Source organism: Poecilia formosa, unplaced genomic scaffold (assembly GCF_000485575.1).
Source record: "Poecilia formosa unplaced genomic scaffold, Poecilia_formosa-5.1.2 Scaffold126, whole genome shotgun sequence".
NCBI classification, from domain to species: Eukaryota; Metazoa; Chordata; class Actinopteri; order Cyprinodontiformes; family Poeciliidae; genus Poecilia; species Poecilia formosa.
This window is the reverse complement of record NW_006800065.1, coordinates 182,513-207,823: the sequence shown is the minus strand read 5'-3', so window position 1 is coordinate 207,823 and position 25,311 is coordinate 182,513. Positions and strand designations below refer to the sequence as shown.

Sequence of the window (25,311 nt, the reverse complement as noted above, 5' to 3'; positions counted from 1 at the left end):
TATATATATGTGTGTGTGTGTGTGTGTGTGTGTGTGTGTGTGTGTGTGTGTGTGTACACTTCATCTGCATTGTCTTCAAAAATGACCTTGAAGTATTTAACGATCTTAAAATATAAAATATTGGTTACAGTCAATATTTTATCATTGCTTTTTAAACTGATTACGTCATAGGTAAAAATTGAATTGATGTTTTTTTTAATCTTCTCCCAATGTTTAATACATTTTAATTTGCTGATGAGGGGAGAATAAAGTCAAACCAGCAATAATCATGTAAAATGTTTCTTTGAATTTAAGTGAAGTTAAAATAAAATAGTGTATGCTACACTTATTTACTTCAGTGGGATTCTTTATGGAAATCTTTTATTTAAAAATAAAATATTTTGAAATGGCATTATTGGTTCTGCTGCAGTACAAGGGACAGCTTCATACTGATATAACAAAAATCATTTTCCCAGAAAAAAATGTGCATCAATATCATATGAAATTTGTTTTAGAAATCTTCACGTTTTTATTAGGAGGGAAATATTTAACTCATTTTTGAAGTACAGTGTTTACACAGGAGATCAGCTTTGTGTACGGAAGTAGTATGCAGGTCGCGAGGTCAGAGAGTAAAGGCTCTTTCGGCTGGTGCTACACACAGCCATCTTGGATCTAACGAAGCGAAGTGAAATTAATGCGGTGAGCGGATTTTTCCTTGTTATTTCTCCCGTCAAATGGGTCGGTCTTGATGTTATCGTCCAGTAGGCGCTTTGTGTCCGCTTGCTTTCCCTCCTTATCGTGACACAGCGGGTCGTTAACCTTTAGCACCAGCAGAATGTTGCTGCTACAGCTGCAGCTACTTCCAAACGGAGCGCTAAGTTAGCCAGGGAAATTGACCGCTGAATGTGGATATGTGGGTGCAGATATGACCAATTCCAGCTCGGCATTACCTGTTGTTGGATCGCTTAATTGTAGTGTTTTGTAATTCAGCGGTTGTCACCTTTCTTTGGTTATTGCAGTGGGTCATTCGTGAGCTAGCGATATGCTAACTTAGCATGCTAACGACAACCACTTAGCAATAGTGTAGGCTAGCTGGTTAACTTAGCTTTGCTGCTATGTTTAAGTTATAATCTGTGACTGAGACGCTCTAACAATGGATACATAGTCAGAAATGAACAGCCAGTGGGGCTGTCATGTACATTATTTATTTAGTCACTTATCATCGATCAGCTGTTTTTGTTTTGGAAGGTAAACTCTGCTCTAGCACATACTTTGAAATACAGAAGGAAGTTTATAACTCACTTGAACACCTTTCTAAAGCAGTCTTCTTCGAGTGCGATCTGTATGTTCAAGTAAATGTTAAAACATTCTTACCAAACGAACAGTTAATAACTCCCCATCCTCTTTTTCACTTAGTTCCTTTTTAATTTGACAGGTGGTGAGTGATGTCATAGATGGACTATAACACAACTACTTTACTACACAAACGATGTAACCAGGGTTTAGAAAATATGTTGTCAGACTATAATTGTTTACCCTTGGAGACAGGGATAACAGGACCACAGGGACAGGATGCGATCAGTGTTAAAATTAGATCGTTCTTTGTTTCAGGTGGTTGTTCTGAATCTAACAGAAAATGAAATATTTTCAATACACTTTTTGTGTCAAAGCACGTCCATATCCTTTATGTTGGCGTGTAATTTTTTTAAATTAAACTCAGAAAAAGTGCTTCAAAGTACATAAATGGTTGGTAAATGTGGTTATAAAACAAAAAAAGTGGTGGTTGGAGTTGTTCAGTGACATTTAATATTTACAAGAGGTAAATATAGGTAAATAAAAAAGGGTAAAATATACTAATTATTTACATGAAAAGTAAATGTGTTTAGACAACGTCAAAAATAAAAACAGCTAATAAAAAAGGACAAACTAGAAGATCTTAATAGTCTGAAAGAAAACAACAAATCCCTGCTTTAGATTCTTTATGGTGCAGACACAACATAGCAAATAGATTAAGCTAGTAAAGTTATAAACAGCGCACACCAGCAGTGTAATACAATCAGTTGAGCATGTTTTTAAAATTTGTAATTGTTCTTGAAGAATAATTTCTGAGACATTCTGAAAATCTTGCAGTTTTTATTTGGAGATGTAGTCGTCCAGCTCATAAAATAACTGCTTGCAATACTGTCCTCAAAAATGGATGTGGTTGTCAAAAAGCTCATTATCAAACAAAATACAAGGCATCATAGGTAGCATGAAACAAGAAAATAGTCTCTTTTCTGATTTAAATATGCAATTTGGTCAACATTTTTACTTTGATGTTTATTCTTTGTTTTTATCTCCACTAATAACCCGTTTATTTTAATTAGCTTAATAATTTAATAACCGAGTCTTTATATACAGCATGAAATGTAACTGGGCAGCATCTATCAGTGAACTCTGAACTCTGAAGTCAGTTTTGTGCATTTTTACTAAAATAGCTGTAGTGGGAGAAAGTGCTCTCCTGTGATTAAATATTAGGTGTAAATAGCTCTGTGCTACCCTGCATATAACAAATAAATTAATAATTTATACACCTGCCAGCTGTAACAAAATGGCCACTCAAAGATAAAATATATAACACACTCAGCATCTTGTTTCAGGCCTGGTTTTTAATGTGGTCGAGACTTAAATCTGTTTGTCTCCATCCTTAGACTACAAGAGATTCAAAACTGCTTAAAAATGGTTACCTGACTTCTAATAGTGTCTTACAATATTCCTAAGAGCTAAATCCGATCAAAAAAAATTGTGGATTTGTTCCAGGCATTAACTAGATTTGCAATAAAAATGATCTCACTCAGTGAGTTTCTGGTGTTAATGAATGTAAAGACAAATCAAATTAAAACAATTAGACCTCCGCAAATGCTGCCTTTGTTTTGTTTTTTTTTCATCCTTTTTTTAAATTTGTTTCCTGAATTATCATCTTTAATATAAGTTATCTTTTTTCCTTAGGTGACCAAAAAAAAAGCATGTTCGGTTCTAGAAAACCCTTTCCAGATTTCGGCGACGGAGTCGACAACGACTTGGCCGATGACATGTACTACAACCAGTCCATGTTCCACAGGTCGGACAAAGATGTAAGTTTTGACCTTTGTGTCGGTATTTTGACCCTTTCACCGGCTAACACTGCAGAAGAATCTTGTCTGTAATGTTTGCTGCTGTTGTCAATGACTCTTGTCCTCCAGATGTTGTCCTCTCCATCGCCATCGTCGTCCAGTCAGTTGTCGCAGCTCGGCGTGAGTTTGTACGGTCCACAAAGTGAGTTCTTGTGTCTTTCTCAATGAAGGGCTACTGGACAAAAGTTTCACACCATTTCTTGTATTTGCGCATCTTAAGACGTTTTGAGTGCTTACAACTAAGCAGATGTGAACTGGAAAGTTTTCTCTTTCGTTTGCAAATGCTTCATTTTTATTCCTGGCCTTCTGTTGTTTTATTTTCCTGCAGGTGCAATCGGCTTCCCAGTAAGGAACATGGGAAACAGTACGCCTCAGTTAAACCGAAACCTAACACAAGGGACGCAGCTAGCAAGTCACATCACCCCAACAACGGGTGTCCCCTCCATGTCCCTACACACCCCTTCCTCGCCAAGCAGGTGTGTGCCGTTTTCTGAGGCTGAAATTTGAAACGGGATAGGCAAAGGCCTGAGGGAAAACGCATTTACCTTCCGATGGTTTTTCCGCAGGGGAACAATATCGAGAAACATCCTGAACCACTCTCAGGTCGGTCAGGGCATCGGGTTAACCGGCAGGACCAGCAGCATGGGCAGCTCAGGGTTGGGAAGTCCGAACCGCAGCTCACCCAGCATCATCTGTATGCCCAAACAGCAGCCAGCGCGCCAGCCCTGCACCATCAACAGGTAGGCCTTCGTAGTGTGATGGGACGGGGTGGGTATTTGTGGAGGTCGGCTGTACACTGTCAAACTGTTGCTTTTATCTGCAGCATGTCAGGATTTGGTATGAACCGCAACCAAGCTTTTGGGATGAACAATTCATTATCGAGCAACATCTTCAATGGCACAGGTTGGTGGATTTGACCTGAAGGTCAAAAGAGCTTAAAGACCAAATCTTCACCCATTGCACCTTTTCATATAACTCAGTGGGTATTTTTGGCCATAAAATTCGGTTGTGACACGTGTTGAAAAGTTAGCGCACTGGTCCTGTTGTCACTGTTTGCAATTCCTGCCATCTTTGGTCCGTCATAACACAGCTTCCACATTATTATCCAGCTTTTTATTCTTTTTGGGTTTACAGTTTGTCAGAGAGAAGAGAACCCAAATTGTGGAACAGAGGAACATTTTGTTCAGCTTTACGCCATCTTGGATCATTGTTTTATCCCAAACCTTTGGGTCTTATACAGGATCTTCTTCAGAACCCAAACAAGCTGTTATCTAAAGTCGCGGCCTTCATGGCCTCACCACCAAAACACTCGACTGCATGCAGACTAACACATATCCTAGCTGAGCCTGGTGAGGAACCTGAATGAAGAGACACCAACTATGAAGGTCCATTGTTTGGAAATAGGAAACATAAAGTTGGTCAGTTGTTTTCAGCATAAGCAGGCATGCTTGTCTGCAGACACGAAGCATAAAAGATTGCTCTTTTTTTTTCTTCCTAAACTGAAAACCACTTTTCTCCTTTTTACTTCTTTGGCATGATATCTGCTTTTAGCATGTGATGCAATGATGACTCATTGTTCTTTCTGATCATTTTAGCGTGGACTTAATATGTACAAAACATATTCATATGTAAATTTGCATACACAACCATTCAGTGAATTAGAAAAGTTCATTTGTTTGAGTTATTCATGTATTTTATTCTATTAATGAATGGGGTAGGGAGGAAAACTGAAAGGATATATTTCAGAAAACAGACGACGATTGAAAGTGATGCAGCTGCTAAAGAAGCTCTCAAATTGCTCTTTACAAAACTGCTGGAAGCTAAAATAATTTTTTGAATGTGTTTCTTTTTGTTATTTGTTGAACATACGGATGATGAATCCAAGTAAATGTTTTGTGCTCGTTATAAACCGCTGAAAAAATGAGGTCAGGGGAAAAAATGTGGAATTTTAAAATTGAACTCTCTTCCTGTTGCTGCAGATGGGAGTGATAATATAATGGGCCTGGATCTGTCAGACTTCCCCGCATTAGCAGACCGGAGTCGGAGAGAAGGGACTGGAAATCCAACACCGGTGCTGAACCCGCTGGCTGGACGCGCTCCTTATGGTAGGCCATTAGAGGAGAGCTAATGTTGCATCGACAGCCGCTCCATTGGCTTCGCAAAACCACTAATAGGGTTTGTTTTAGAGCAGGTTGTCTCAACACTAAGAATAATTGCTCATGTTTATTGTTTTGCTGGGATTTTTTTTTTTGTTTCTCGCCGTTTAAAACTGTTGAAGTTGGCATGGTAACAAAGCCATCGACTGATCAGACACAAGACTTCTCCATACATAACGAGGACTTCCCCGCACTGCCTGGGCCAAATTACAAAGACCCCACACTCAACAACGATGACAGCAAAACTGTAAGTTAAAGCCACTCTGGTACTTTTTCCTTCTTCTTTTTATTTATTTATTTATTTATTTATTTTGTGACAACTGCAGAGTTAAAAAATGTAATCTTAATTTTGTTTCTTCGTTTTTAATTGATCAGAACTTGAACTCCACAAGCAAGAGCACATCCAGCACAGATGGTCCGAAGTTCCCTGGAGACAAGACGACCTCGGCACAGAACAACAACCAGAAGAAAGGGATCCAGGTGTTGCCCGATGGTGAGACTTCTCAGCCAATCGTATCGCTCCAATTCCTCTGAGACATCCCTTCTTAATCCCACAACTTGGGTGAGGCAGCTGGGCTCGCTACCCTGCATTTGGGGTTTGATAAATGTCAGATGGGATAGAGCAAAGCAGTGTAATATTGAACATGAAACAGGCTATAATGTTATATTTGAGGAGAAGTAAGTGGCTTGGTTTGCTGTCTACTTTGTGCATAAATTACAGTGTAAAAATGTGGCTTTGGTTTCACAGTAAGTACTTTCTGTCGGTCACCAGCTCACTGCTGACCTGTGGTTTGGTGACTCTGGGTCGCTCCTCTGCTGCAGGTCGGGTGACAAACATTCCCTCAGGAATGGTAACGGACCAATTCGGCATGGTGGGCCTGCTGACGTTTATCCGGGCCGCAGAAACCGACCCGGGGATGGTGCATCTGGCGCTTGGAAGTGACCTCACAACGCTGGGACTCAACTTAAATTCACCAGAGTAAGATGGCCGTTTTACCTTTAAAACCTGTTGTTCACTCACCGCTACCTCAGTTTTGTTCCTCCAAGAACCTTGTCATCCATGGGAGTCATGAGAGTTTTTATTTTGACAGAAACTTGTATCCAAAGTTCGCCTCTCCTTGGGCTTCTGCACCATGTCGACCTCAAGACATCGGTAAGACCGCGGCTCTGATTAGTTGAACTAAGAAACACTTTCAACTACAGGAAGTTGTTTTTTTGACTGTCAATCTCCGCTTGGAGATTTCCAAATGTGGTCATGTGACGACGACGAGCTTTAACGTGTTTCATTAGGAGGTATAAGATAGACAAACACAAAGTCTAGCATGTGTTCTTCCGGGTCTGCCCTGTATTTATCCCCCCCATCAATCTTCCTGTTATTTATGACCATCATCACCACACCAAGACCGCAATCAGAATCAGCTTTTGTTGCCGAGTTTGTGCCTGGATCAGACCAGTAAGTGGTTTGATCTGCAGACTGGTGTCGTCTGCTTCAACAGATGGGTCTGCTGAGGTGCAGCTGGTGATAGAAATCTGATGAGTTTCAGCTTGATATAAGCAGCCGTTTATGTAGAGAGGGGAGAGGAACGCACCCTCGAAGGAACAGCTGGATTTATAATGGAATTCAATTATACAGATGGACTATTTGTTAACAAGGCAGTTGCATTGGATTTTATTAAGGAGTATCTAATAAAATCCAATGCACGTTGAATTGTATGTATTGGGAGGGCTGATAAGTGGGGAAAGGCATTTATTAGTAAGAACATGTATCTTTATGCACTATTTGGGATTGGTCTGTTACCTAAAATCCTAATGAAATACATTAAAGTTTGTTGTAAACTTTCAACATGTGAAACAATTCGACAGGTGCGGATACTTTTGTTATAAGTTTGTGTTCTGGTGGAGTCTGTGTGGCGACTGAAATAAAATAACTGGTATTTGGATTTATCTTCTTAGATTTCCATGTTCCGTCAGAGTATTTAACCAACATCCATATAAGGGACAAGGTAACTAGGAGCGCCAGACACCGCTTTAGTTTTGAATTAGAGGTTATGAAAAAATAAATAACTACATGTTTTAAACTGTCCTGTGTGCAGTTAGCTGCAATTAAGTTGGCTCGATACGGCGAAGACCTGCTGTTCTACCTCTACTACATGAACGGAGGGGACCTGCTTCAGATCCTGGCAGCTGTGGAGCTGTGAGTCACTTGGTTTCTAACGTGTAAATATGTTCGATATGCAGGTAAAATCAGCTGGTGATCAAAACCTGAGGAGGTTCAGTTTGATATGACCAGTCGCCAGCGGGTTCAAAACTCAAAAATCTGGTCTTTTTCTTGACAGTGAATGCACCAAGCTCTACTGGTATCTGCACTCTTCAGTGTGGATGCTTTTACTGAGTGAAATTAAACGTTTCCACTGTCAGCTGTTTGAAATGAAGTCAAACGGAGCACAGAGATGTGAAAAAGCTCATTCAGTTAGAAATGAATAAAAATAAAACCTGCTTCATTGAACTGTTTTCACACAGGCATTTTGACCTTGCCTCTACTTTCATATACAGCAAATAACTGACTTTTCAAAGACTAAAAAATATATTTTTAAAGCCATTATGAAACTTTTTAATTATTTAAGAGGGATCAGAATCATCTTAAATTGCCATTGGCAAAGCAAATCTGCAAACAAAACAAAACATAAACTATCAGATGCAAAACTGATCAGTGCTTTTGGACAACGTTTGACATCTTTAATTGTCAAGATGTCCTCCAATTTTACAAATTGAAGAATATTGCTTCTCTAGAAACCTCCAAATTTGACTCGATGAACTCCGGTTGTCCACAATGTAGAGATTTACTGTTTGTTCTCGGGTTTTTCCTCTGCTTGCTGTCCAGCTTCAACCGGGATTGGAGATACCACAAAGAGGAGCGGGTTTGGATAACGAGAGCGCCCGGGATGGAGCCCACCTTGAAGACCAACACCTACGAGAGAGGCACCTACTACTTCTTCGACTGTCTCAACTGGAGGAAAGTAGCCAAGGTGAGAGTTGAGGCCGTGTGCTTTAGATGCAGTGATTGTTGTGCTTTAGAGCGACGAAGCTTAAAAACGATTCCTGCATCTCTCAGGAGTTTCATCTGGAATATGACAAGCTGGAAGAGAGGCCTCACGTGCCGACAACGTTCAACTACAATCCAGCCCAGCAGGCCTTCTAAGGCCCAACCAGTCCAAAGGCTGCAGCTGTTCTTGAACACAGCACTGCTGTCCAGGAGGGGGCGCTGTGACGCACACAGCTTTGGGTTTTTATTCCTGGAGGATTTGGCTAACCGACTGCAGGGGTCGTCGTCATCGAAGTCGTCGTCATTAAAACTGTCCTGCCTTTCTGAATTTACATTCTGCCCGAAAAACACACTTGTTCCGTTTTTATTCTGTGTTCCCGTTTGTTTTTTTTCTTTCCTTTTTTTTTGTTTTTTTTTGTCTTTTGAGCAGGGTTTGTGTTATGTTTACGTCTCTGAACCTGAAGCCTGTTTACTACCAGAGAGGAGGACAAACCGTGTGATGCGGGACTATGACAGAGCAAAGGTTTCACCTTTTAATTACAGCAAGTGTTCAGAACACAAAGCGGTGGGAAGAAGAAAAAAAAAAAGAGCAAAGTTGACATCCTCAAACACAAGTGAAAGGGTGAAAGAAATGCAATGTTTATTGTTGCACTATATTTAGTAATAAAAGAACACAAAATTTGTTTGTGCTTTTTTATAACACTCCCATCACATTTTCCATCTTTTTTTTGTTTTGTCTCGGATTTGGTTTCTGTACACTTTCCTTCATCGTGTTCCATCGAACTACATCGCTTCCTCCGACTTGCTCCACCCGACTCTTTTCTGCACCTCTCTCCGTTTGTGACTTCTGTGCCAGCAAAACATGGACGTTAAAACCCTGCGAGGCGACTTCGGTCTCCACCATCGTGGGGAAATCCTCGAAGAGGCGGAACAAATAACACAACTTTGCTCGAGAGCGAGCAAAACACTTTCCAGTCTTTGTTACTATTTTTGTAAGGAAAAAAAAAAAAGAAAATGTGTACATTTTGTTTTTTTGCATCACATAAGACTATATGTACGAATGTGTATATATGATTGCTACATATATATATGTCTGTATATATAAATATATATATCTATATGATATCTATTTTGAGAGAAATTTTGCCCTGCCTTGTACCTCTTTTTTTATGAGGCGAGCATGGATATGTGGATGTAACGAATTTTCTGGAACTGCTGGACAGGGTGTCATTTTGGCACTGTGGGCACTTACATCAAAGTAATATTAATAAAACATCAATAACGGAAAGGCCTAAATCTCACTTTTCCCAGTTCGAAAGGAAAGACAGAAGTGTAAGAAGCGATCCTTGTAGTTGCAGGCCAAAGTAAAATAAAAAAAAAGTAGGGATCCATTTTTAATTCAGGCTGTTTCAACAGTAGTGAACACTACTTCATAGGGAAATGAGAAAACTTGGATTTGCTTAAAAAGAATCGAAACCAGTCTTGTATTTTTTGAAGTCAAAGCTTCTTTGTATTAAAGCAGACACGGCTTTCCTGAACCACTGTGTCGTTTATTAAACGTCAATAATTTCAATATTCCTCCCCACACCTCAGGAAATGAACTGAGGTCTGCAGTAGCGCCTGTGCTGCTCTGATATCTTCACATGGTAGGGAGGAATGGGGACATAAAGGAAGAGATTGTGAAGACTGCAGATTATCTGGTTAGTGCATGTAAACTGTAAACTAAGACCTGATCCTGGACTTCATCAAAGATGATGAAGCCACATCATAAATTTAAGGGCAAAAGAAAAAAAATTATTGAAACCCAACTAAGACCATATTCTTTATATTTATTGAGACATTACACATTTTAAATGGACGTTAGCTGAACCTGTGCAACCAGACCTTTGCTAAGTTTAACCCTCAACCTAGAACAAAGCTCTTAATGCTACATGTGCACCACATGCATATGATGCATGAAAATAATGTGAAAAATGTGGGGAACTAAGAGACAACCATTGTACCTTCCTACTATTTGGAAAGGTATCGAATAAAAAAAAAACATTGTGAATATTGGGAGCTCCCAGACATCTTACTTGCTGCAAGAGAAACAATAAATCTAAATATGACGAAAAAAATAAAAAGGTTTATAAATGGCATTAATTTCAAAACATCTGATCTAAGTTGGTCCAAATGTTAGAAAAACTGTGAAGTCATCTGAATTGTGATTTTAAACAATCTCATTAACATCCAGATGACAAAACCAAAATCAGGTGAATGTTTTCCACTCAGAAGAGAACAATTTCGGAGAAAGTGCTCGACATTTTCCCACCGGGAAAATCTTTGTGTTATGAAATGGCGAATTTGCATCGGCTGTGGAGTTTACTGTCTGCACATGAATTACCAAAACAAGTACCCAGAGTTTATGAAGGCACATATGATTCATTTATACAATGTATGAAATGCTCAAAGAAACAAAACAAATAATGAAAACTTTGTCTGTAGACATTTCCTCAGTCTGCCGAGAGCGAGGCAAGATAAAAATGATTTTGTTTTTACCTTAAATTAGTTCAAGTAGTAGGGGCTTGTGTAAATGACCCACTGGATGTTTAGAGACACTTCCTGTATTAGCACTTAAAGCACACAGACTTTAGGATAACTGGGACATCAAACAAATCCATTGTTTGGTGAATTTTTCAGTCTTTTGTCCACAAACGCGCGCGTGGGATCATTCCTCTGCAGAGCTCTCAGGAATAATCCTGAACGGTCTCACAGTGACTCTTACTTTGAGGACGACTCTGCAGGCGTGGAGCCTTCCGGAGACATTCCCACTTTCCCAGCTTCGTCTGAAGGACAAAAACAACCTCTGAGACCAACTTTGCATTTCAAAAATGATCTACAAAGACGAACCCGTGACAGCTGGACGGGGTGGGTCCAAGCGTGACGGACAGACCGAGCTGACAACAGCACGCCAAGCTTTACCTTTCTTCTCCTGGGTTTCCTCGGCTGCGGTTTGGTCGGCTCTGAAGAAGATCCTCGCGCTGCTTAATGAGAAGTAGAGCAGCTCAAACTCCTGCAAAGAGGAGAGAACTGTAAAATGTACGCCAGCAGAGAGAGTTTTATTAGCAGAAACTTTGCAGAATTACAAACAAATCCGCTGTTTACTAATTAAGCCACGTCAGAAGGAGAACTGGTTTTATTTAGGTGGATTTTCATGGGTGAAATATTTGAAAAAAACGTATTTCCTAATCCTGTGTGTTGGTCCTTCACACAAAATACACCGAAGATTACATGTGGATCATCATTGCCACTCAAGAGAGTTTCTTAAACACCTGCAAGTAGACATCCAGCCTCTTCTGGGTGAGATTCATCGTCTGCAGCAGCTTCTCGTCCTGACCGGCGGACTGCGCCGTCTGCTCCTTCGCCACCGCGCTCAGCTCTTTCCTGTACTTATCTCGGACCGCTTGGAACCAGTGAAGAGAGTCGAACTCCAGGTACTGGTCCAGCAGCTTCAGGATGTACGCAACACCTAGGTAAAAAAAAACAAAACAAAACAGAAAAACCAAACATCAGCTGACAGCAGCAAAAGAACAGCAGGATGATTTTACTCTCCGACTGTGCTGACCCATGGCAAAGCCGTCGTCTGTGAAGGCAGCTCCGGTTTTGTTCTTCTTGTTGAGTTTCTCTTTACAGCTGATTGAGTGCTCCACAAAATTCACAGTCTGAAAGTGAGATATTTATTTATTTATTTATTTATTTATTTTGGAGGGGTGTCGTTAGAAAATTTTTCGCATGAAAACAACAAGATGTCAGCTTGAAGCACCACGCAGCACTGACCAGCGGCGGTACGATCATGTAGAAGTTCCTCAGGTGCATGTTCTTGGCGCTACGAAACTCGGGGGCAAACACGGCCACCAGCTTCTTGAAGTACTCCGTCCCCTCGGCAGAGTTGCTGGTCAGATCGCTCAACACTGAATCCAGGACCCTGGGGGAAAACAAAAACGACCATGAGAGAAGCGGACGCTTTCTGTTTATCTGAATGGCTGTGGTGCCACCTGCAGTCAAAATACAGAAGCACACCCAACAGTGAACATTGGAAAACTTTTCACCAAAGCTCCTACCTGGCAGATCTTTGGGTTTCCTCAGAGAGTCCCTCCTCCTTAACGAGCTCCTCAAAGTTGACTATATCTTCCAGGTCGGGGACAAATCTGAAAACGATGAAACCCTTTGCTGAAAGCTTACTTAAAGAAAAAAAGAAAAAAAAAGGATCCGCACAGATCAGATCTGAGAAGATTACTTAAATTTCTTATACCTGATCGCGCTGCTGCAACAGTGAAGGCCTCCAGAACGGATCATGCGGACGTAGCCCATGGCGTTGCCTGAAAGAAAGTGGAAAGTGGTTTTAAAAGGGCACTGCGTTCATCTTCACATGCAAGTTGGAGGCTTTTTTTATTTATTTTTTTTCCTTATGTGATGGAGAAATTCTCACCGATCTGGCTGATGAGCTGTCTGAACTGATCCAGATAGCTCTGCCCGTCAGGAGTGAGGCCGAGCTTTCTGATGCCGCGGTTAAACTTCTCTGCACGCTCAAATGGATACTGCAACACACACACGCACACACACACGCGCACACGCGCGCACACACACAAACATAAATGTGAGTGATAAAAGGAAGGGAGTAGCACAGAGAGAATTAGAGAATACATCTACAGTGCCTTTTTAAAAGTATTTTATACCAGTTCAACACTCCTATGCAAATTCAACATAAGACAGTCACATGTCAAGATGTCACAGAATCAGTAAGCAAATCAATCAACCAATCACCATGTGGGTTTTATTGGTCTGATTTCATGCACTAATGGATAAGAGCTACATATTAAGCAGTTCCTGCTGGACGAGCAGCAGGAAGAAAGAAGAAAGAAAGTGATAAGAAGTCCAGTTTAAAGTTTGCCACAAGTCATGTAGCAGAAACGTGGAGGAAGGAACTCAGGGGTCAGATAAGAACTAAATGCAACTTTCTAGCAAACAAGTAAAAACTCAATATGCGGAGGGAAAACCGAGTCTGCACATGAACCTGAATGCATTAACCTCTTGCTGAAAAATGGAGATTTACTAAAAGGCAAAGAAGGACAGAATTCAACATTTCAGGAGTGGATCCACCTCATTGTTCCAAGCTGCTGAAATCCCTTACCTTATGGTCAGACTGATCCTTTATCTCCCTGAAAAAGCGGATGTCCTTAATGAGCCTGGACTTGATGTGTTCGTCATACATGAACTGGCTGAAGATGTAAAACTTTTTCCGCAGGAACTGATAGGTAAAATTGACCTGACGGGAGAAACGAGACGTCGCAAAACGAAAGAAAAGCTCCAGTCGAGACAACAGGGAGAACACGTCCAGATGAAAACTCACTGTGGTGTTCATGATGCCCGTGCCGTGCGTCCGAATCGAGTTTGCGACGTGACGGATGTTGATGGTGTTGAGGTGCTTGTTGTTACTCGCCTTTTCCACGAAGATCTGCAGAGGAAGCATCAGTTCAGAGCCCGCTGTGAGCAGGAGCGTCTGCGCCTTACGGCTGGACGAGTCCTACCTGGTTGTTCAGGTTGTAGAGGTAGCGCGAGACAAAAACGTGAATGTTTCTCATGATCTCCAGGACGTCCAAACCCTGAATGAGAGCAGACGGGGTACAGTTAATAAAGTCGTCTGCTGACGCCTCCCTTCGTGACGAGGTGCGCCTCCGGACCTGCTCCAGAGTCTGGCTGGGCAGGTGCGCCTCCGTCATCGTGAGCCCGTAGCGCTGCGTCGCGAGGTTTCTCATCTCACTGTAGGTGGCCCAGTCATGCAGAGCAACGGTGGTCAGGTTGTAGAAAGTTTTGTCCAGGTAGTGGGTCACATAGGCTGCAAGGCGGTTAAAAGCAAAAATTAATCTCAACTTCTGCAAATCTTTAAAAGAAAGTCAGGCTTAGGCTTGAAGCAAACGGGATTTACTGTTCCAGGGAAAGGCATTGTTGGTTTGTTTATGAGCTGCATTAGTGAACTAAGGAGAGCAAATTAAAAAGAATCCATGGATCAGCTGATCACTTTACTTTAATAAAAAAAAAAAAGAAAATATTCTTAAATATTCCTAGAGGTAAAGATAAAAATTTTTTGTTTTGATAAAATTCAACTCTTTCCCAACTCTGGAACGCTTCGAGTTTCCTTCAAACCTTAAATATCCTGGAAATAAAATGATCTATTTTACAAATAAGCTAAGTGCTAAAATAGGATTGTAAAATGAGTCAAATTTTTATTGTGAAACTTCTGGGGGGGAAAAAAAAAAAAGAAGAAAATCCTGCCCCTGGTTGAAACCCTCAAAGAGCATTTTGAATAATAAGGGACGGATTCAACTGCGAGTTCAAAAATCTGCAACCAGGCAGAGATTCTCTAAACAATCAGTAGAGTAAAAACGTCCTGCATGTTCGCACGCGAGCGTGTGTTGACCCTGAACCGGATGGAGCAGATTTATGGATGCAATTCACGGAACTTATTCAGAGGTCTTGCTGAAAAAGTGTCAGCAAGACCAAGAAATCTGCCCGTAAAATGAGAAACGTGTAGGCGTCTGACCGATTCTCTGCACCTTTGATGTGAATGAAGCGGTTGAAGAATCGGATTGGTTTAACGGAGAAGAAGTGGGCCAAGTCCTTCATGCCGACTTTAAACGGGTTCCTGTCGTCCAGCTTCAGGTGGGTGTGGACGGAGAGGCGCAGGTCCTTCTCGATCTCCTTACACAGCTTGTCGAGGAGATGCTGCAGAGAGGCGGGAACGACAACAAACGTCGGTAAAGCTGCGAAAAGTGGCGATTTGCTAAAAGGCAAAGCTTGTTTGATGAAGAGATCACAGTATTTAGGTAAAACGACCTTGAGGTTTCGATCTAAATGTGACTTTTTGAAGCAAACTTTCCCAGACAGCTACAGGAGGTTCAGCTCTGTCTGGGAGAGCAGCCAGAGAGGTCAGATGTTATGTAAATTAACTATTTAAGGACAAAGTCTTATGTAATTTGAGTCTCGGGAGAAACATAACCAATAATTGGAGAGCACGTTTCTTTTTTTGCCCCATTGGGCCTGTGATAGAGATTTTTGGTACTTTCAGTTTAAAGTGTTCTCTTTTTAATGCGTGTATGAACTGACCTGGAGGTCACGACTGTCTGTTCATCTTCATGTGAGACAGTCAACTCTGTGTTTCCCAGACCTTAAATTCTTATCAACCGGAATACCTCCTAACTTAGGAACTGCCTGTGTGCAGTCGTATTTTGTCTTATGTTTATCTTCCTCCTTCTCTGTTGACAGTTTGACCGAGATTTGAACCGGGCTCAGACCGTAGATCAGATATCACACCTGGAACTGGGTTGCTAGTTGTTTGGGTTAAATGTTTTACGACCTCTGTTGTTTTTCCTGGTTGCTCCCTGTGGCTGTTCTGCTTTGACAATAAAACAGGGGCTCTTCTCCTTTTGCAAAAGCTTGGTCATAAAATTCATATACGTTGTCTGTGGTTCTTTTATGTAGGTTCGAGAAAAATACCTATTAGCCTGAATGAGTCTGTTTTAGGTTAGCGGTTAACACAGACAGAATACAGATTTTAGCTGGATCCTCATTTGTTTCTCTGTTTTTACTCTGACCTAAAATACAAAGAACACAAGCTGAAAGCAGTTTACTTAAATTACGACATGTTTCCTCCTCATCCTCACTCACGCCGCTTACCTCGTTGAACACGCCCATGATCTCCTTGTCGAAGCACCCCAGCAGCTGGTCACATGACTCCAAGTGTTTAGCGTAGAGCATGCATGGCACACTGTCTCTTAGCGCACTAAACATGTACTGGTCACACCAATAAAGAGAAAAGCAGAAGGGGAGTTAAAAGTCCTGCAGCTTTTGCCCATGTAATAGAAAATTTCCTCTTTAGCCTCATTTCATCTTTGATGGAACTGATGATACATTTATTTTCTGATTATATCTGCTGTGTTTTTGTAATTTCTGCAAGATGTGTTTTTTTTTTTTTTCCATTAAAGAAGTTTTCAGGCAATGTTTAGATGTTTCTGCAACTGCGACAGCAGAAGAGACCTGAAGGCATCTCGGGTAAAACGCTTGACCTGGAAATAGTCTTAAAGGACTGACACGTGTGAAACGCACGAGTAACTGACAAAGAACAATTAGAAGCTTCTCCTGAAATTATTATCGTTTCTCTTTCCTTCCATAAAAAACATCCCGTCCAAGAGGTGGGGGACGGTTCATGAGGTGGAGGTCAGGATCGTCTCTGTGGTCCATCTGGCAATAGAGGTCAGATCAGACTGTGTGTGGGTCTTTTCCTTGCTGTGACTATATACTGATGTGATGTGTGTCGTTCAGGGCTCTTCTAATGACTGCGTTTAGTGAGACGGTTCTTCAAACAGTTTTCCCTTCGAATAAAGAAACTTAAAGACAAAGATCAAGCTTTCTCTTATTATCGAAACAGCTTCTCATTCTTTGATAAATGAAATTTCCATAACACCAAAGATGAACAAAAGTGTTTACAGCGTCTGCAGCCGTTATCGTTTCTTTGATTGTCAAGAGTCTTAGCTTTCTAATCATATGCGTGTGTAATAAGAAAGGGGTTTTAAACAAAGGCTGTTTTTTTTTGTTGTTTTTTTTAAGAATCTGCCTACATGCATCCGTGCTGCATCCACGGCGTTGTCATACACATCGTCCAGGTAGATGGGAAACACAGCCCTGTGCCAGTACAGGAAACTGCAGTCACACTGGAGCCTGACCCTGAAAGCGAAGGCAACCGTCAGAGAACAGTATCCTCATTCGACACATTCTGTAAATATCAAATAAAATTGATGAAAATGAGCTTTATTGATTAAAATAAGACACTGTTTCCTCATTTTCTGGGGAATAAAAAGCAACAGTCCATTCATCGAGAACTCTCAAGATCTTTTTTTTTTCTTTTTTTTTTACTTTTATGGTCAATGTTTGTTGGAGAAAACTTTTCAGTTGATCTCTGGAATAAGGCTGCTGAGACATCCTCTCTTTATACAGCTCTCATCATGTCACACACGCAGGTGTGAGTGAAAACGGTTGCGAAACATCAACATGTCAACCAATTCTGAGAACTTTCTGACAACCAAGTTCTTATTCCAAGAAGTTAAAAGGTGTGATGTACCTCATAACGTCAGAGATGTATCTATAAGTTATTAACTGCATATCCTGCAAGGGTGGGTGTCAATATTTCCCCTATGATCAGCGACTGTTCTAGCTGATGTCTTTATTCTCTATTCATAAGTGCTAAAAAGCTGACCTTTAACTGACACATGTAGGTCTAAGCAGTACCCTGCTTTAACACTGAGGCGGCTGGGCCTTTTCCGGTTGAATCAGCTTCATGTACAGACACTTCTGCTTGTTAGTTTCTGCTGACAATTTGCTTATGAGACCATTTGTTCTTTGCACACAGGGCTGCTGTTGAATAAGTATGCATCAGGCTTCAAATAAAAGCTTGATTTTGTTGTTTCTTTAATATGCCACCAAAAGTAATGCTATTTGGATATAAGTATATGCATGAGCTTCACTAAGCTTAAGAAACTATGTGCACCCTTAAGGGGTAAGCTTGCTATAACTTTGTGCAAAAGTTGATCCCGTGACTTTAGGAGTCTCAGGGTAGCTTCCTATGTTAAAACTAAGCAAAATGAATGAAATGTTTTGGCACCCTGGTCAACTTTGATGCTTATGAGGTCAGGAACATCAGGGAGTGGTCATAAATGATTTTAATTCAACATGTTCATCATGTTTTATTGATGAAAAATAAAAACTATTTTTTTCCCCTCCCCCAACAAGGTTTTAAAAGTTTCTGCTGCTGCTGGAACTCTCCTCCCACCTCGATCCCAGGAACAACGCAGAAAGAACAGCTCACCTTTCACAAAGCTCACTGATCAAATCCAGCTTCTTCAGCACCACCTGCAGCGGAAGCAGCTCCTCGTCTTTAAAGGTTTTCTAGGTAAAATAGTCAAAAAAAATAAAAAATAGCCATTAGAGAATCAGCATTAAATGTGTGTGTATGCGTGTGTGTGTGTGTGTGTGTGCTATGACTAAGATCTTTCAGCGTACCAGCTGCGTGCCGACACACAGAGCCAGAGACACAACCAGCCGTCGCTCCTTTGTGCTCGGACCACTCAGCGCGTTTTCTGCAAGCACTAAAGACGAAAGGACGTCCAGCCGCTGCTCGCTGTACTTCTTATCAGAGATCACCCTTTTCTTTTGGGGGCAGGAGAGTAACATAATAAAAAAAAAAAAAAATTAAAGAGCTGAGAAAAAAAAAAGTTGTATAACACAGTAATAACTAAATATGAAGTTTTTGTGCTTACTTTTGCATTGCTGATGGCATTGAGGGCCTGAGACTGGAGCTGCAGAGTGATGAGTGAAACGGAATCGGCTACGACCATCGACCTCCTGTGAAACGTGTGCTCCACGGCCTGCGAGGAGAGTCACATGGGGAAAAAACTGCCTTGTTTCATCCAGGAGACTTGGTGTAGCAATACCTCGCTTTATTTTGACAACTGGAAAACCTGCAGACACACCTTGAGCAACTCAACCAATCGACAGAGAGCTTTAACGGACGTCTTGGTCATGGGCCGCTGCATCGACATGTACATGTTCATGGTGGTCTTGATGATGGTGCTGATGCTGTAAGCGTACAGGATGCCCTGTGGGAAAGAGACAGCACTTACACCGTCAAGTGATTTCAAATAACAACGAAGGCTTTCCGTCATTCTCGGCTGCATTCAGACTAAAAGATAGAGTTGTGTTTGGGATTTTTCAATGAACTTGTTTTGTTGAATAATTTCACGCTCTGCAGTTTTGAAACTGGAATGGAGCACATGTTTGTTGTTACTATTATTTTATTGTCAAATTATCACCAACTCTCGTGTAATAGATTTGTTTAAAGGTTTGTTAGCGGAACAAAGCAGAGAGGCAAACCCACGATGGATTGACTTGGTATTTTAAAAGCCTTCCTCTGCACCATTATGAGGCCCCCTTTCCTCCTTCTTTAACTCTTCATTTAAGTTTTCATATGCCATTATTAATTACATAAAAACTTAACCGGGTATTGACCATCTGCTGTCTGTAATTTCTATACACCACCACTAAAATATGGATCCAGATTGACAGTGATGGACCGATAGTTCAACTAACAATCAAAACAACTTCACGAAACGTGAAAAATCGAGCTCAGCCGAGAGCCTACCTGCACAAATACGTTGCATCTGCTGTTGAGGTCCTCAGCCAGTTTGTCACTTTTGTTCTCCTTGGACAGAACGGACTCCATCTTCATCATCCACGAAGTTACAAAAACGTAGTAAGACTGGACATCCCTGAAAGAAATGGCACCTACGTGTCGGATTATATTCGTTGCAAGAGCATCTTATCGTGAGTGAATGTTTCTTGTGCCAACTTTGTTAGCGTTTGAGCCCTTTGCTGCAGGTAGGTGTCTCTCTGTGCTTTGATCGTCTGGAGATTCTTCTTGTCCATCAGCTTGGCAGCGGCCGGGACCTTAACGGTGAGGAAGGCGTCGGGAAACCAGATGATATTTGCAATCAGAGTGACAGCAGGGACCTACGAGAGACAAAGAGATGGAGAAATGGGTGAAGAAAATACTTTAAAAACGATGAGGAGGTGTTATTGAATCGAGCTAAGAACACATCTACCTTTTTGCAGATGTCAAGCAATGCTTTGTAGAGTTTTTTGTCGACACTTCTGAAAATATGAAAGTGCAGGACAAAGAGACCGCAGACTGCAGCGTACTTATCCCTCTGGTCAATTTCTGAAGGCTCGCCTTAAAAAAGAAAAGAAAAAAAAAAAGAAGATAAATAAAACTTTGCTCAAAATGAAACCAGGTGAGAGGACAGGATGATTTATCCTGAGACACAAACCGATTTTGGACTCCACACTCGTGAAGATGGAGCGAATGTTGAAGGCAAACTCCTCGGCAAAGGAACTGTTTTTGGAGACAGCGACCCCCTCGGCCGGGTCATCAAATCTCTGCTCCACGCAGGCCTGTTGTCGAACACTGGGAGGTTAACGTTGCTCAAAGCAACTCTGGATCATTAAGGCAATAAATCTGCTGGTAGGAAGGGAATAAAAGCACCTGCACTATCATGCCATCCAGCAGCTGCCCCTCCAGCTTCAACAGGAGCTTCTCAAAGGGCTTCAGCTTTTCTTCAGGAATGGAAAATTTTCCAGGGTTGTGATGAACAGACTTTAGTAACCTACACACATGCACAAGATACGTTAAATATGTTCAATCAAGGTAGGGCGATTGCAGTATTTAGTAACTGTGCAGAATGTCCAAAAGCTCTAACTTACTTAAATAAGATTTGCATTTTTGATAACCTTCACAAACAGCTTTCAGTCATTTGTAAAAGTGAACTAATGGAGTCAGTTATGGAAAATGACAGTAGTTTGTAGTTTATTACACATATTTTGACCATGAAAGTTTGGTAAGTTCTTAGGGGTAAAATTAACTACAACTTTCATTAATTGATGCTTTCAACACAAACCCTTTTGGGTCGCACAGCAGTGAAATTGTTAGAACTGTTGCTTTGCAGAAAGATGGCCAAACGTCTTTCTGCATCGTGGTTTCTCTAGGAACTGGTTCTCAACATGTCTGCTTAGAGTAAGACTCAGTGGATGCGTGTGGTTCAATAATTGACTAAATTAAAAGTGAAGTGGTTTTATAAAGGAGAAAATCTAGCTTTTTTTTATTTAAAGTTGTGGAAGAAGGCTTATGTTTTTGGCAGTAGAAAGCATTTTCCTGTCAGAAGGAGGAGTAATAGCATTGTTTTGTCTGGAAAACCAAGTTAGCCGTCCAAGAATAACTTGGCAAACGTGGAAAGATTAATTGAGGTAAAGTTTTAAAGCTGCGGTGATATCTGCATGATTCCAGGAATCTTTGCTGAGAGTCCAGTGTGAAGCTTGAAGCTTGCAAGTGGACTTGCGTAAATCATAAAGTCAAACAGGATTGGTTAAAACCTTTCCACGCTTTTTTTATTTTTTTTTGTTAAAAAGTGCCATGTATCAGGACTTTGGGGAACTTTTGTCTAGAGATTGTATTGCACACATATGTGCAATTAAGTTCCCTGTGTTTGGTCGGGAAGAGAGAAAATCTTTTGCACATTTTATGTGTGTGTATTGACCTTTTATACATCTTCCAGTGATCTTTCAGGGTAGCGTGATTTTCCATAATCTCATCAAGCGTCATCAGCACCACTAGGAGCTCCCCCAGGTGCTCATAAACCACCTGCAGGAGAAATGCAGAGAAGACACAGGAGGAGATGAAGGCCAAGTTAACAAAAAAGGATTGAAAATAAAAATAATAATAATAATAATTAAGAAAACAGTAAAAGAAAACCAACCTGGAAATGGACACCAGATGATTCAATGATTTTTGTTGCACCCCTAAAGTACAAGAGCAAACATTAAGCACATTACTATTTTTTTAAGCCTGCAAAACATGAAAAAAAAAAAAAAAAAATTTTAGGAACAACCGAAACCCATTGATGGCAAGATTGGAGTGAATTTCTTTAAAAAAAATCCAAGTGCAATTGGAATGATTGATGTTTGGCACTAATTATTATCATTTTAAAAACTAGGAATACTAAAGAAACTACACTGACCTATCATCCAGATGTACAGCGGAACCACAAAGAAATTACTGAATTATTAACAAAAAAATCTAATGTTCCTCAGTCAGGCTGTCATTGGTGACTTGTTTGGATAAGCCGGCAGATGGATCGGTAAAATGTGATGGGATACAGAAAAAAAAATGGCATCTTTAACTTTTATTGCTTTTTTTTTTTAGATCTCAACAAAATGGTAAGGAGAACTTTGGTAGCAGCAAAACAACAATTTATTTTCTAGATTACTTGAGAATAGTTTGCTATTATATAAAATATTTCTACGACCTTTTCAGGGAAACATCTTAAAAATAAAAAAATAAAATTGACTGCTAATGTTGAGAGAGATTTCTTGGTTTGAAGAGTGTAAAGGAGGAATTTATACACGTCATATTAACAGGGTGTAGTTTCAGATGAAGTGGAAAACATTCTTTAACAGAAAAAAAAGGCTTGACAAAAATGTTCAAAAAGTTTCAGTACATTTGCAAGAAAGAAAAAAAAGAGAAAAACATGAAAACAGAACATTTTACATCATCAAAGATTTTGTCTGCCACGTATGGATGACAGAAAAACAAAACAACAAAAAAAACCTTATCCAAAATAAGCAATCCAATTATTAATGACTCCTCCATAGCAGAATAGTTTCTCAATCTGATCCAAGACATTTTGTTTAGTGCTTGACCTGTGGAGCTTACTTGCTGCTGTTGTAGAGGGCAGCCAGCTGATGAATGATGCTGACCACCACTTCGTAACATCTGGATACAAAGCAGGACAGTTCCTATAGAAGAATCAAAAGATAATAAGTAAAGAAAACAAAACTAAAAATGAACAAAGTTTAATATGTGCAAATCACCTGTAGGAATGAAATAAATCTGCCCATTTGAATCTGCGACTCGCCTTCAAGAACACTGGTTTCACACACTGTAATAAAAAAATAAATAAAAAAACAGCACGTGCTACAGCCATATTTTCACCTGCAATAAGGAAATTGTCTACAAATAATAAGAGCTGATACTCTACCTCCCTCTCCATAGAACAATAAGCCATTATAAAATTTGGTTTCCGCCTGGAAATAAAAGCATTAGTGTCCCAGAGAGCAAACACACATAGACCAGAGTAATCCAATAGAAGAGAAGAGTCCTTTGTTTTAACAGTGCTTACCTCATATTTTAGCTTTTTCACTTCACCGCACAGAGCAGCATAAACCGTTATTACTTTATTCAAGACCTGCGTGCAACACAAGTGGTTAGCTTCATACCACGGTGCAAATGCTTATTTATTAAAAAAAAATTAAAAAAAAGATTGTTTTACCTTGTTGTCTGTTTTAATTAACTCTAATAATGAGGTCTGCTCGTATGGGAGAAGCTGAAAAGAATCAAAGAAAAGCATGAGTTTAGTTTCTGTCATTTTCTCCTTTTACAGGTAAACGTGCAGCTACTTACTTTTAGAGCGATGGGGTCCAGAGTGAAGTCCCACACATCTCCAATAGAGTCATCCAGAGCCTCTTCAATGCCCTTCAGCTGAGAGGTGTATTCTTCCAGAAACTTGCTGTAGTTCTTCAGCTGAACCTCTGTGTGGATTTCTGTTAAATAAGAAGAATAACAAGTCCATTCATGAAAGTAAATTTGATTGCTTTTAGTAAGCAAATTGAAAAATGTACTTATGAGGCCTTGTCACATTCTTATGACAAATGCAACTTGAGTCAAGTAGTTGAGCAGTCGCTCTCCAAAGTTTTTGAAGGTATAAATATAAGGTGTCATATAATTGAAATTAATGTGGTTTGTACAGACTATTGCGTTGTGCTAATAAACTGTACTTCTAATGAAACAAAATACAAAAGTAAAGGCTAGATTCAGACTGCTGCACTGCATGTTTGTAATTTCATTAATACTACTATTAATAATAATAATAATAATAATAATAATAATAATAATAAATCTAATTTCAGTCCTGAGACTAAAACTGAAAATGCTGTCAAATGGGATGGGTAGATTAAAATAAATTATGTGTCTATATACTTTCTTGTTTTTTTTCTCAATGCTCATCAATGGAGATGCATTTGGACAAGTTACAGCCGAAAGGAAAATTTGAATGGAGCAACTTAAAACAGGTCTGGACAATGACTTTTATTCCTGTTTTTGTGTGGGTCTTCGTGTTACATAAGCTGGGATCTCTGTTGAATTTGATATCAGGAATTTTAGCTGCAAGACGCTATTTTTCTCTAAGAAATCAACTCAGTCTCACTTGACTTGGTGCCTTTACTAACATTCAAATGTTCCTTGTTAATATTTCCATCACTTGCTTATACTGACCTAAGTATCCTTACAGAAAACGAATGAAAAAAAAAGATTAATACACTATTTAAGGAAGAAACATTTCATGCAGTAGTAGGACACTGTAGGGACTATTTAGATCAAGATTCTGGCATGGATGGATTAAAAACATCTCTCCTTTGCTGTACTCTTGAGTGAGCTTTCACGTTGAGTAAACATAAACACCGAAAGATTTATAAGTAGAATCAGTACAGTAATCACTAATTAAATCATACATGATTACTAAGTATTAACGCAACTAAATTAAATGGGTTTAACGTGATCATAAATGTCAAACTGTCAGTTCTCCCTGGGGGTGAGCTAACGTAGCTAGCTTTCAATTTCACTCATTTACACACCAATTTCACGCGTACACACTACGTTTACTCAAACCAATCAGCACATCTTAAATGTAATTACAAAGTTGATACTTCAACCAAACTGCAGAATGGTTTTCTCTATTGGGAGCACAGTGGCTTAGCATTTGGCTAGCAGCATAAGCTAACACTGGAAGCAAACAGCAGTTTTAGTCCGCTCCTGCTTCTCTCTGGACGCTCGGCCAGCATGGAGGACTTACTCTGAGAACCGTCGTCAAAGCGGTCAAACTCCCAGTCAGGTGCGATGGTTTCCACTGCCATGTCTCTAGAATAGATCCCCCACAAGATCTAAACTCGGTTCTGTTGTGAAGTAGGGCTGCAAGATCCCATGATGGACCTTGTGATTTTTGTCGCTAGTGCTTATGGGAAATTGAGTTCAATGGAGTTGCCACTTCTTGTCATGAGTACCGAACCAACAACAGAGCTGGTCTACAAGACTGGACAAATGGCTTTTTTTTAAAGAAAAAAGAACAAAAAGGAAGGTTTTTATTAGAGAACTATTGAGGAATTTATGCTTCTCATTTTAAGGAAAGTATAAGAAAATAAACTGTATTCACAAGTAGTCACGATGAAAGTACTCTGGGATATATATATATTAGGGCTGAAACGATTCCTCGAATGATTCGAGTACCTC

At 40.2% G+C, this 25,311-nt stretch overlaps 2 protein-coding genes across 3 annotated transcripts; one reads left to right on the top strand and one right to left on the bottom strand.

Moving 5' to 3' along the window:
- Positions 1–549: 549 nt before the first annotated feature.
- On the top strand, positions 550–9,013 carry cnot2 (CCR4-NOT transcription complex, subunit 2). 2 transcript variants are annotated; one of them, XM_007561372.2, is made up of 15 exons: positions 550–678; positions 2,968–3,092; positions 3,201–3,273; positions 3,460–3,607; positions 3,698–3,871; positions 3,955–4,034; positions 5,111–5,236; positions 5,407–5,534; positions 5,663–5,780; positions 6,110–6,266; positions 6,379–6,440; positions 7,241–7,290; positions 7,381–7,481; positions 8,169–8,313; positions 8,400–9,013. In XM_007561372.2, exons 2-15 carry the CDS (start codon positions 2,985–2,987, stop codon positions 8,484–8,486), a joined length of 1,557 nt encoding a protein of 518 aa, XP_007561434.1. In that variant the 5' UTR covers positions 550–678; positions 2,968–2,984; the 3' UTR covers positions 8,487–9,013. The 2 variants fall into 2 exon arrangements, with proteins under 2 accessions (XP_007561434.1, XP_007561435.1); XM_007561373.2 differs by having other exon boundaries at positions 555–678; positions 5,410–5,534.
- A 48-nt stretch (positions 9,014–9,061) lies between these two features.
- washc4 (WASH complex subunit 4) lies at positions 9,062–25,037 on the bottom strand. Its single transcript, XM_007561370.2, has 33 exons — positions 24,878–25,037; positions 23,431–23,570; positions 23,300–23,353; positions 23,150–23,215; positions 23,009–23,054; positions 22,842–22,909; positions 22,684–22,766; positions 21,728–21,770; positions 21,509–21,612; positions 20,461–20,581; positions 20,246–20,369; positions 20,021–20,148; positions 19,768–19,928; positions 19,561–19,687; positions 18,893–19,018; positions 18,680–18,787; positions 18,423–18,569; positions 18,229–18,308; positions 16,985–17,090; positions 16,044–16,160; positions 14,924–15,092; positions 14,051–14,205; positions 13,898–13,972; positions 13,720–13,824; positions 13,501–13,635; positions 12,799–12,907; positions 12,622–12,688; positions 12,431–12,517; positions 12,147–12,294; positions 11,935–12,031; positions 11,642–11,838; positions 11,292–11,382; positions 9,062–11,155 (listed from the first exon to the last, which is right to left on the bottom strand). The coding sequence occupies exons 1-33, from the start codon at positions 24,936–24,938 to the stop codon at positions 11,091–11,093; spliced, it is 3,510 nt and encodes a 1,169-aa protein (XP_007561432.1). The 5' UTR covers positions 24,939–25,037; the 3' UTR covers positions 9,062–11,090.
- Positions 25,038–25,311: the final 274 nt, after the last annotated feature.

Bases quoted from the DNA above. Each gene is read 5' to 3' on its own strand.
- cnot2 (XM_007561372.2), top strand. From the start codon at position 2,985: ATGTTCGGTTCTAGAAAACCCTTTCCAGATTTCGGCGACGGAGTCGAC. The intron at 3,093-3,200 runs GTAAGTTTTGAC...CTTGTCCTCCAG, and splicing joins TCCACAGGTCGGACAAAGAT to ATGTTGTCCTCTCCATCGCC. The intron at 8,314-8,399 runs GTGAGAGTTGAG...TGCATCTCTCAG, and splicing joins ACTGGAGGAAAGTAGCCAAG to GAGTTTCATCTGGAATATGA.
- washc4 (XM_007561370.2), bottom strand. From the start codon at position 24,938: ATGGCAGTGGAAACCATCGCACCTGACTGGGAGTTTGACCGCTTTGAC. The intron at 21,771-22,683 runs GTAAGCTCCACA...CTTGTACTTTAG, and splicing joins GCCCTCTACAACAGCAGCAA to GGGTGCAACAAAAATCATTG. The intron at 11,839-11,934 runs GTCAGCACAGTC...TTTTTTACCTAG, and splicing joins AGACGACGGCTTTGCCATGG to GTGTTGCGTACATCCTGAAG.